Genomic DNA, 12656 nt, shown 5'->3' on the forward strand with positions numbered 1-12656 from the left:
CTAGCCGTCCCTAATTTAGCAGTGTGAGACAAAGCAACTTGTCATCACCACTCACCGCTAACTCTTGGACAACTCTTTCGTTGGGATTGACCATCATTTATAACGCCCCCACCGCTGAAAGGGCAAGCGTGTTTGGTGTTACGAGTTAAATGCCTTATCCACTTGGCCATGTCCGGCCGTTAAAACTGTGACACTAGTAGAAAAGTAAATTTCATTTTAATATACAAACATTGCTTTAAGCCTAATGACATTATCAATTATTCCAGTAACTACTCTGCTCTGTTAGCAACGATTCTTAAAATCATTTATGCGGATGGCAGTGTAAAAGAAAAATATAATTAACTGATCTTTATTCTTTTTGAAATAATTATTATCATTATTAAAACTAAATTAAAACTTCATAGTTGAATAAGTAACAATTCAATAGCTTAAGTAACAGTATTTTCGTTTTCGAGACGTCTTGTAATTTTCAGGAGTAACTTGTGAGATAGTTCTAAATATGATTTTATTTCTAGATGTACTCCAAGCTGTTAAGTTTAAGTATTGACTGAAATTTTGATGAATCAAACATAAATAAATACACTGTACTTTCATATTTTAAGCGTAATAGTGATAGTTTTCTGAATGTTCTTTATAAATGATCAAAACATTCTCACTAATTTTGAATGTATTTGTACATTATTGCCCTATATTAACATTTGATGAGTGTGCCATTATCCACGTTGTATTTCTTGAGGACGTTGTTACTTATAGAACTATTTGAAAAAACTCTCACTGTAATTATCTTAATTTTACACTCCAGCATAGATTACTACTCTGACTTTGTATCCATTAAATTATCGTGTCTTAGGTTAACGGGAACGAATCAACCATTTTGTTGAGAAACTTGCAACCACAAACGATGTACGAACTGTTTCTCACTGCAGTTAACAGATACGGTAGAAGTCTTCCTACTTATAGTGTTCGGACACTTACATTATCCCCAACTTCTGCTACCAGAGATGCTGGAAATTTACTACATCCTCAACTACCAGATATCCCACTTTGTTGTAAACAGCAAGGAGTGAATGTGGATCATTGTCTTCAGTATTTGTGCAATCCCGTATTCATTGAAAACACAAAGTGAGTAATTTTCTTTTTAACAACTATTTTAAATGCTTAGATGTCTATGAATAGTTCAATTAAATGATGAGGCAGGATATGATCTTATAGCAAACATGGTAGGTATTACATTTGTTAATTATATAAATGGTAGACGTCACATTCGTGAAAGGAGCGGATATGATATATATCATCTCTGTTAACGGATCTTGTATGACAGGTGTCTCATCTTTCAACATAACAGAAACTGCAGGTATCATGTTTGAAAACGATACAAACACATGATGAATATCACATTTTGTCAATTTTAAGAGGCATAGTAAATGTCTTTTCTGTCTATTAAACAGATTTTCCAGATTCTGTGATACTCTTAAAACTACATCAGCTGTGAATACATAGAATATCACCCGACACCACACGTCCCCATAAGGGATGTCAAGCGCAGTCTTTTATTACACCTGGAGAACGTTTCCACTGTACTTGGACATTGACTTTCAAGATCGTATTTAGTTTCTTTGTTTGTTGAGAATTAACCACAAAGCTACATAATGGGCTATCTGTGCTCTGCCCAACACGAGTATCAAAACCCGGTTTTTAGTGGTGTGAGACCACAAACATTCCGCTATATCACTGAAGGGTAATCATATTTAGACAAACCAAAAACACTAAAGTCCAGTCAATAAAGCTGCTCTGGTGTTAGTGCTTGTGGGTGAACAGTATATATATACATGGTGAAATAGGATTATTGTATTCTTTTGTTTCTGATTGAGGGTAGTCTGAAGACGCCACACAATACACCTCGTGCTCAATAACTGATACAATTGGTTTAAGTCGTCGACATAGAGTCTGTTTGCAACAGTAGGAGGAAGTTATTTAGTGATAGCATTAATTTTCATAGTGCAGTGTGACATTCAAGACACAGTTCTGAGCCCACACGGAGTTGGAACCTCCAGTCCATTAAAAAGTTCTTTACAAAACTGAGTAAATGGCCACGCAACCCACATGTGTTAAGGTCTCGAAAAATGCCATATCTCCACGTAGTATCGTATGCCTTCTCAAGTCCAAGAATACAAAAATAAGATGTTGTCGCTTGAGAAAGTCTTCCCTAATTAACGTTTCAGGTCAAATCAAGTAGTCCATGGTGAAGTTCTGTTGTTGAAACCCACACTGGGTGGGCGAGAGGAGGTTCTTCGATTCAAAGAACCAAACAAGATGAACATTAACTATCCTCTCTAAGATCTTACATAGACAACTTGTTAAAGCAATTAGACGATACTTTGAAGGAATCTTGGGATCATTCCCAGGCTTAGATAAAGGGAGGATGAGAGCCCAGTACCAAGCATTAGGAAACACATCCTATTGGCAAATCTGGTTACAAACAACCAGAAGAATAGCAAGAGAGGCAGGAGAAAGATGGCGCAGCATCCCGTTGTGAATATAATCAGGTCTGTCTGGTATACTGCCAGATTGATGAAGAGCAAGCTTTAGTTCATTCACTGTAAAGGGGTGATTATAATCATAGACACGAATGGCGAAAAAGGAAAGAGGTGATCACTCTGTTCGAAACTTGATGGCCAAGAAGGTAGAGGATAAAACAGAAATACTATATGCAAATGAAAATCTTTTGCCAAGAATATCAGAAGTTCTATGGGCATCAGCAACTTCCTGCCATCTGAGAGCAAGATCGAAATGAGGAGGGAAGTATACTGCCCACTGATCTTCCGAATCGCGTCCCTTATTTGGAAATGATTGTAAAAGATATACTGGTTGTAAAGTTAAGATATCCCTGGTCTAATTTTGAGCCTTCCTTGCTATTTGGAAGGTAGGACTCCACCACAGACAAGGATACTGTGGAAAACGTTATAAGGTTTTAGGAAAGGTTTGAGTAGCCACCTTAACAATACAGTCAATCACTGCTGCCACGCAGTCGTCTATCGATGGCATAGAGATTATGGCAGGTTCAAGCTCCTATAGAGCAGTGAAAGTGAGCCAATTGGCCTGGTTTAGCTTCCACCAAGGCACATGGGTCGGGTGGCAATGACCGAGTCTAATGTTTTTCAAAAAATGATCATTTCCCCATGGATCACTGTCACCCCTCCAAGAAAAGTAAAGAAGAGCAGATAAAGAGATCAGTAGCAATAAAAGATTGACTAGGTGTATGAAAAAAGAACCAGTATTGAAGAAATACAACACCTCCCATCAATATCAGCATCATCCCATAGGAGATCATGTCCATTAAACTCACTTGGGATTAAAAAAGATATGGCAACTGTTGAATGAGAGCATTAAGGTCTGATTGATGATAGATCTCTCAAGGAGACAGGTAGAGAGTAAAACACTGATGGTACAGCCAATGAAAACATGGATGACTACAGCCTCCAAAGGTGTATCAAGTGGTAAAGAGAGGATGAGCACATGCTTATGGAACAGCAGTGCCACCTTTCTATGCATTCGTTCTTCACACAGTTTTATCATTTCCGTTCAAAGAGAACTGCCGAAACATGACTATATTGGGAGGTTTCAAAAACGTTTCTAAAAAGGAAAGACACGCAGTATGACAAAAATAAATCAAACCCTTAATGTCATCCACATTAGAATGGAAACCTCGACAATTCCATTGCATCAAAGTGACATTTTTGCTTAAGTGGAAGAGAACTGGGTCGAAATCATTTCTGTTTATAACCACGTCGTTTTTATTTAATAGAAGGAAGTCCAACACCCTCTATGGATCCTGGATGTAGAGTCTAGCGACTGAAGACATGAACGAATCATCGTTCTGCATTTTGGGGCCGAAGAAGGAGATGTACCTGAGCAGATGCCAGAGCTAAAGCAAGTTGATCTGGAGAATCTCTGGAAGGAATGTGGTGAGAGTGGAAGGCATAGATGTTGACTTATCAATTCTTATAACCATGGAGGGCAAATTACTCTTCACTTGTTTGGAAAATGACTCTGTCAGTGGCAGAGAGATCTGTCTGCACTCCCACAGGAGCAGTGGAATGGAGTGTAACAACATAATGGAGTGAAAGACAGGAACTTCTGAGCCTGGGGATAGGGAACATTGTTCAGTTTTTAAATGTTGGACCTCTTTCTTCTCTACCCCCTTAGGGCATGAAAGAAAGTACGAGGGGTGTGAACCACTACAGTTAACAAAGTGAGGTTCCAGTTTGCAGTCATTGTGTTCTTTGCCACCACAAAGAGCACATGTTAGAGAACCACAACAAGACGGCTTTGAATGACCAAAAACCACTGACACTGAAAACATTTGGTTTGCAGTATATGACCATACCTTACAGTTTAAGTAACCTGCCTTGATAGTACCAAGTGAATGTGGCGATATGAACTTCATAATAAGAACATTTGTAGGTAGCATAATTCCATTCTTACGAGTGGAGATAAGGCGCACTGCAGAAATGTCTTGGCTTGAGAAACCAGTGAAGATTTCTGACTCGTGAATGTTCTTTAAATGCCTTTAAAAATAATTCATCTTCAGGGATTCAAAGTAGCATAGGAAGCAACTTCGACTGGTATATCCCCAATGATTTTTTAATTCAAGGGAAGCTTTGTGTATTGTGGTGTAGATGTTGTCACTAAAGTGTCTCAACTTCCTTACTGACTCAGGGGATCCAGCAAAACCCTCTAACCCCTTCTGAATGAAAAGGAGACATCTGTCCTAATGCTTTACGAGATAAGGAACGCATAATGAAAAGTCGAGGTGTGGAATCTAACTGTAACGGTGACTGTGCAATATAGTCGTCCATACAGGTCCTTTTCTCATTATCTGTTTTTTCATGGATGAGAGTATCCATAACAAATATAATAAGTTTCAGTGCCGCACTGACCCCACCCATTATGAATCCTTACAAAGGGATGTACTACAATGTCAAACAAGGACACTGCAATAACGCCAAGGTTTCGTGAGAACTTTGCCCAAACACCAGCATCAGGCACGATGTCCTCAACATCCGTTGAAAACGTTCAACACTGGTAATCGGTTGACTCTAGCTCAAGAAAACCAACCGAATGACCCTGAGAAGCCACCCCAAAGACATCTGTCTATGGAAATTTAAGGCCAAAATGGCATGTTGGGGTTGAAACCCTCAACCAGGATCCTCTCCTCGCCTTAACGGTTTGCTACGCACGGCAAACACGTGGGTGGATGTTTAAATCCCAGAGGAGGTAAACTGAAAGTACAGAATCTTCTCTGGAAGGCCCTTTTACTGCGTACAGGAATCCATATCGAGGGATTCTTCGCAATCATCGTTAAAGTTGTTGAAAGTTATTCTGTATAATGTTAGAATCCTCTTCTTTATAAATGTTGGAAATCCTTTTTCTGTCAATTCTGTGAATTGTGAAAACGCTTTCCCTATGAATTTTGGAAGCCTCTTTTCTGTCATTGTTGCAATTTTCTTCTTGTCGATGTTGGAATCTTATCTTCATATTTTTGTGAAATCCCTTCTTTGTCAGTGTTGAAAATAGTTTACCAACGAGTTTCCTTTTCTATCAGTGTTTAAAATAATTTCTCTGGCAATACCGAAAATCCCTTTTTTGTTCGTACTGCAAATTGTCTCTCTATGAATTTTGGAAATATCTTCTCTGCCATTGCTGGAAATCACTTCTCTGGCAATGTTGGAAATCCTTTTCTGTCAGTTTGTTAAAACATGATAGGTCCTAGATACTTCCTACATGTGCTCATGTTTTACATTTAATTCTGAAAAGAACTGTTTAAGACTTATGTTCCTTAAACAACGGATGACACTCTTGAGAAAATATATTTTCAACTTACAAAAAGTGTCTTTAAGAACAGATTTCTTTTTTCTTTTTTTAAAAAAACAATTCTATTGTAAGCCACCCATTAGAAAAGATAAAATTTTCTTTTCTCAGGATAACCAGGGGTGCTGTCTGTTTCTTACGCGAGTATACAACCAGTCAGAGCTGGAGCCTATATTTTCTACTACACTACCAAAACAATTATAGATAACAAACGATTACTGATTATCAGGGATTATATCTTTAACATTAATACGTATATGTATGTAAATCTATTCTCGCAACAGATTTATACATTTATCTTGTTTCTATGTTGTTAAGCAAATAGTCTATCTATGCTGTGCCTACCATGGGTATCAAATCCAGAATTTTAGCGTTATAAACTATCGGACTTATCGCTGATCCACTAGGGGACAAACACTGATCTAGTTTGCATCCGTGAATGGATCAAGCTATGTACTGAGATACATAGCCTGAAGTCTTGTTGCCACAGAAATGACCTTCGCACTTTTAGAAAGGTCAAATCCCAATATTTATCATAAGAAAACTAGTATCTGAGATGGTGATGGTTGCTTTTGACTATCTGTATTTGTGTAGTCTGTCAGTTCGGAATTAGGAATGGTTATGTGCAGATAGACCGTACCCAAAGTTAAAGCATTTTTCTAACATATTTCGTTTATTGTCCCACAGACCATACTTAACACTGTTACCATTGGTTTCTTAAGCACATAAAGCTTCGGACTTCAGTAACAGGCAGTTTGATATTAATACTAGATATTGTTTTTATTTAATTAAACACTCGACGTTTTGCTTTTTAGATTCATCAGGATTGTTAACTAAAATATAAACCGAAACTGACAATATAAAACGGTCCGGCATGGCCAGGTGGATTAAGGCGTTCGACTCGTAATCTGAGGGTCGCGGGTTCGAATCACGGTCGCACCAAACATGCTCGCCCTTTCAGCCGTAGGGGCGTTATAATTTGTCGGTCAATCCCACTGTTCGTTGGTAAAAGAGTAGCCCAAAAGTTGCCGGTGGGTGGTGACGACTAGCTGCCTTCCCTCTAGTCTCACACTGCTAAATTAGGAACGATTAGGGCATATAACCTACGTGTAGCTTTACGCGAAATTTAAAAACAAACAGACAATATAGAGCTTGAAATGGATTACATAATGAATTATATTTGAATCTATAACGTGAATGTGTGCAGCATGTGTGCAGACATATTAACTAGTTGAGCTTATTGTTGAAATAATTTATTGTTACTTGTAGCAAACAAACATTTTGTCATCGTTAGAGGAAAATAACAAAAAATAGGTTAAAAATATAATAATTAAAATTAAATTGTAGGCACCATCCCACCCCACCGCTAGTACAGCGGTATGTCTTCCGATTTACAATCAGGGGTTCGATTCCCCTTGGTGAGCTCAGCAGATTACCCGATGTGGCTTTGCTATGAGAAAACACACACACACGCTTTTTGGCGCTGCCTTTTGTTTCTGGTAGTCTGTGGCCGTATTTGTTTGATGAGAAGAGTTTCTTTTTTTAATTATCTGTCAATGTACATGGTAGCTTTGGTGAGGATTTGCACAGCGAATGATTATTTCATGTCAGGTGTTACTTGTCCATGGTTATTTAAAAGTGATTTGTAATTGTGCTTCTAATTGTTATGTATAGAGTGTCAATATGCTATCCTATCCTCTTGTGTAGGGTTCTTCTGGTTTCTCGTGTGTAGTGATGATGATAAATGGTACATATTAGCTGGTAAACAACATTGGAGATAAGACACTCATACTTAGATTCCTGTTGTTGTTTGTTATAAAGTCCAGTAGAGGTATCGAAACTCGGTATCTCAGTATAAATCTGCAGACATATCTCTATGTCACTAAAAGGCATTAGGTTGCAAGCACGTTTTTGTAAGACAGATGACTTTATTACAATATCAGCTAGCGTACTTAGATTTTGAAAGTTAATTTTTCAGGATTGAACCTGAGCATTCAGATTTCCTGATTATAGTTTCTATTGTGTTGCAGATAGCGTTGTCAATTAGAGGTGTTATAAAAATAATAATTTTTATGTTATATTTGGAAAATGCGCCCCTCAAATCAGGGGTTCGATTCTCCTCGGTGGGCTCGTCAGATAGCCCGATGTGGCTTTGCTATACGAAAAACACACACACTTTGGAAAATTAGTTGTTATTTTTTGTTTATCTGTATTTTCTGATGTTGGAAGTGCAATACTGATTTTCACGCGTCATAGTTCTTGAAATTTTATTCGATGTTGCTCAGAAGAAGTAATTTTAATAAAGAACGTCTATAGTTATTTTCATTGCAGTGCGATCAGTTTTGTTTTATTCTCCAATAATTGCGCGCTTTTTGGAAACTTTGGAACGATGACGTTGAAGTTAAGGAAGAACAGTTTTCTAATTACTCGGTAAAACGAGGTAGATTGTGTATTATTGTATAACAACGTTAAGAAAATCTATATTCCTCTTGTCATTCGTATCATTCACAGTGAATTAAATCTTGTAGTCTATAGAATTTAGTCTAACAGTTGGATTACAAACATAAAAAAAAACACCACGGTTCTACAGTCTAAACACATCATAGATCAGAGCTAGTGTTGGTGTCTTGACGCTACTTGTCGAGTACCGTTGTGGGTAGGGTGCTCGACTCGTAATCTGAGGGTCGCTGGTTCGAAGCCCCGCCACATCAAACATGTTCGCCCTTTTAGCCATGGGAACATTATAACGTGACGGTCAATCCCACTATTCGTTGGTAAAAGAGTAGCCCAAGATTTGGCGGTGGGTGAGATGACTAGCTGCCTTTCCCTTTAGTCTTACACTACTAAATTCGGGACGGCTAGAACGAATAGCCCTCCTGTAGCTTTGCTCGAAATTCAAAAACAAACAAACACTAAATGAGGTACATCCTTGATTCGCGATAACAAGTCTTGAGTAGTATTTACATGGACTGGAATAGACTTTAGTTACAGCACCAAAATTAGATGCATAAGTAATACTAACATGTGTTGAGACTATGGGTCTTAATGGCATATCCACTTTATGTTCCTTTGATGAACAGTATAATTCTGGGATGCGGGTATTAGACGGTTTAATTTCATTCAGTATTTTCTTATGGATGGTACTTGTTTTTGTAAGATCATACGTAATCTCTTTACCTTTTGTATTCATTTTATCGATGGGTTCACTGTTACGTATTCGATAATTCTTCTGGTCTTTAGATTGTATTTTGTTCGTAAATGTTTCTGCTGGTGACTTTACATTTGTTCAGTTCCATGATGATGATGCTATTATCATTTTTAAGCTTTTTAAGGGCTAGTTCTCTTGGGAGATTTAAGTTAGGCTTGGTTTGATGGTACCTATGATTTTTCGTACGTTGACCACGTTATCCGTAGTGCAGCCTCGCTAACCCTAACTCACATTCTTAACCTCACAAGAACAACAGCTCATATTGGTTTCTTGATTAAGTCTCACTGCTATAAGATTGTCCCTAACGGTTCTCAGAACCATTTCAAATTACCATATCTTTTAAAGGAGAATCAGAAATCACAGAAAAGATATTTCTCTTTCATTATGAATGACTCAATAATGACGCTATTTGTAAAGAAAAACAAACATCTAAGACTAATTCATAGAAACTAAATATTTTAAATATTTCCCAAGAAAAGTTTCCCAGTTACTACTAAACTTTCAAACCAGTTGCGTTTAAACACGTAGTATTCTCTAAAACAATCTTTTTATTCTATTCAATGTGTGTTTGTATAAAGCAGCTAGTCATCTCCACCCACCGCTAACTCTCGGGCTAGTCTTTTTATCAACGAATAGCAGGATTGTCTGAACATTATAACGCCTTTTCGGTTTCATTTTTCTACACGTTAATATCATATATGCTATTTGCTGCATTTCCAATTGCCCGAATACTTACTTATATTCCTTAATGAATTATCAAATATTGAATAAAAACATCAGACTATATGATACAGGTCCGACAACACCGTATGTTATGTATTTACAGAATTATTTCCTTGAATCAATAATTTTCATTTATGACACAATCTTTTCATGTTATTTGTATTTCATAATCAAATTCGACATTATGACATATTTGACTCTCTTAATGGCATTAATTTTAAAAGATGCATGATAATATCAGCGTATTTTCCAACATATAAATGTTTAGTTGTATATCACTTTTTTTTTTTGCTCAAAATGTTCAGGTAAAATAAGTCATGAAATCAGATAAAACTTAGTATTAATTCCTGAAAGACAAAAAATCTTAATGTTCCATTTTTATCCAAGTAATCTGTTACAAATTGGTGATAAAAGTTGTATTTTTTTTACAGCATAACTCAAATAGTGATTTGTGCCCCTTTTGTCAATGTGACCTTCAAATGTATGGCTGGCGGCGTTGACCATACTTCCTGCTGCCAACATCGGGGCGTGCCAGAAATTTGTTTAGAGTTTTGCAGTGGACATGTGAAGAGTATTGATTTTCGCCATTTTATATGCCTCGAATATATGTCCGTGTACAGTAACTGTTTATTGGACCACTACAGGGTATTACCATCTGCACCTCAGAACCTGACATTGGGTAGTATAGATTCCAAATGGGCCATCTTACTTTGGAGCCCACCAAGGTAACGCTTTGATATTATAAGTTTTACTTTATGTAACAAATCACCTCATACTAAGAAATTTTAGGTAGACTGTATCTAGTAATGATGACACTCTTTTGTTTGTATTATAAATAAACCATGTAAAAACAATTCATTACAATGATTCTTTCACTTTAAGCATTCCTTCCAACATCTTAGGTTTAAAACACGTAATCACTTTTAGGCTTAAAACACATAATAATTTTTAGGCTTAAAACACGTAATCATTTTTAGGCTTAAAACACGTAATCGTTGCTATACATAACGCTAAACTCAGATTAGCGTGTATGTCAATATTAATAATAAGGTATTAAATAATGAGTAATATAATAATAAGAATTTAAAAAACAGACAGTCAGAGAAAGTCAATAGTATCAGAGAACAACGATAGCTTTTGGTTGGTATTTTAGTGGACTTAAAGAAATAAAAATAATAACATATGGATTTTCGGGGAAAGATTTTTCTAAATTTTGTGTCGTTTCTATAGCATCTTTCATGGAAGTCCTTACTCGAGTACTTTTTACATTTTTCTCATTTGCTTGTTCTCGTGATTTGTTGTAACTAGGAAAAAGGATCGTATACAATGTCCATCGTATCAATAATTAATCTACCGTGATAGTATTAATTCTTTTGAAAAGTATTTTAATATTACAATTTACGAAGATAGATTTATTGAAAATATATACTTGTCCAGTCAGTGATCATTAATAGCTCATACGTTTTAGAAGGTTAAGAAAATACGTGCCTTCTGCAATGTTAACAATTTCTGGAAACAGAAACAGTTAATTAATTATAAATAAGTGTAAAGCACTGATATTGGCCACCTCACAAATTGACCACCTCATTTATTATATAGCTTCTCCTCTGAAGTACAAAGACCTGCTAATTCCAGAAATTCGATGACTATACAGTTCTCCTTGAAAAAGAAAACCTCACTTTGTTTATATACATGAGTCTGTAAAAAATTGGGGAGTTCTGTAACCGGGTTTATATTACACACAATTGATTAAATTATCAATCTACTTTTCAAAGTCAGTGATTACTTTTCGAAAATAAGATATAATAATTAAAAGAATTAATAAAGTAAAGTAGGAATCATTCATTTATGGTTAAAACTTATGACTGACAAGTGATGAACATCAGTTTGTATAGTTTTCTATTATTTATGAATAACTTTTATCATTATTAAGTATCCAATAACAGAATAATATTAGATGTACTTTGGTTTTGCTAACTTATTTCATTTTATATGTTTAGGGTAAGAAATATATAAAAGTTAGTCCTAGTAAATATATATATATATGTTCAGTTATCTAAGCCATACTGTGAAGCAATATATTCTCCATTGGCGAGAAGCCAGAGCAGATGGGGTTCCGGCGTACTCTTTTAGAGTGAACGTCAAGTCACCATTCCTTTTTGATGGTTTGAAACCCAGCACAAGGTAATGAAAAAATATTCTGATCTATAGCTTGGAAGTATTATAAATTTAGTTTAAGGTTACAGTACATATTTATACGAAAGGTATTTTCTTATGATGAAACTTTGTGTAAAATGTGTGCAAGCTCAAAAACTTCAAAAACAGAGTTTTGTGTTTATTTGATCACTCCAAAAAAAGCTTCAATATAAAAAGAATTATATTTATATTGTGCAATAAAAATATCCTAATAAGGAAACTTATGTGTAGATTTACAGTTTAGTTTTTAATATCTGAATTAGTTTAAATAGCTTATATTTTATTAGTATATACCAACAGAGGGTTTTACCAGGTTTATTGAACTTTTTTATGTTCCTTCCTTTGTGTCACAAAACCGTCTGCGTAGAATTAAAACCGTCTAAAAGTAAATATGGAAGTACAGAGAAGACTATGTTACATGCACATAACTGAAGGCATAACTTATGTGACGTCTTTATAAAACAGTACAAAAAATCACTGCCAACACAAGCATGCCTTTAAAGTCTGTTAGTGTTTAAAGCAGTGATTCTCAACCTGTGTGCGGCGAGAGATTGGCAGGTGTGCCGTGATGTTTTTTGAAACACATTCAACTTTCTTGGGATTTTACAAGCAAGTCGAACACATCAGTTAATGAAAGCTACTATAGAGACACTCTGAA

The 12656-nt window shown here is 36.0% G+C and overlaps 1 protein-coding gene across 3 annotated transcripts in view; it reads left to right on the plus strand.

Moving 5' to 3' along the window:
- The window catches only part of LOC143252107 (Ig-like and fibronectin type-III domain-containing protein 2), a 163909-nt gene that overhangs the window by 75724 nt on the left and 75529 nt on the right, over positions 1 to 12656 (plus strand). For all 3 annotated transcript variants that reach the window (XM_076503754.1, XM_076503752.1, XM_076503753.1), the window contains exons 11-13: positions 851 to 1122; positions 10234 to 10527; positions 11855 to 11986. In XM_076503754.1, the coding sequence (XP_076359869.1) occupies positions 851 to 1122; positions 10234 to 10527; positions 11855 to 11986 (698 nt within the window). The remainder of the gene's footprint in view (positions 1 to 850; positions 1123 to 10233; positions 10528 to 11854; positions 11987 to 12656) is intronic.

Source organism: Tachypleus tridentatus, chromosome 6, assembly GCF_004210375.1.
Source record: "Tachypleus tridentatus isolate NWPU-2018 chromosome 6, ASM421037v1, whole genome shotgun sequence".
Lineage (NCBI taxonomy): Eukaryota > Metazoa > Arthropoda > Merostomata > Xiphosura > Limulidae > Tachypleus > Tachypleus tridentatus.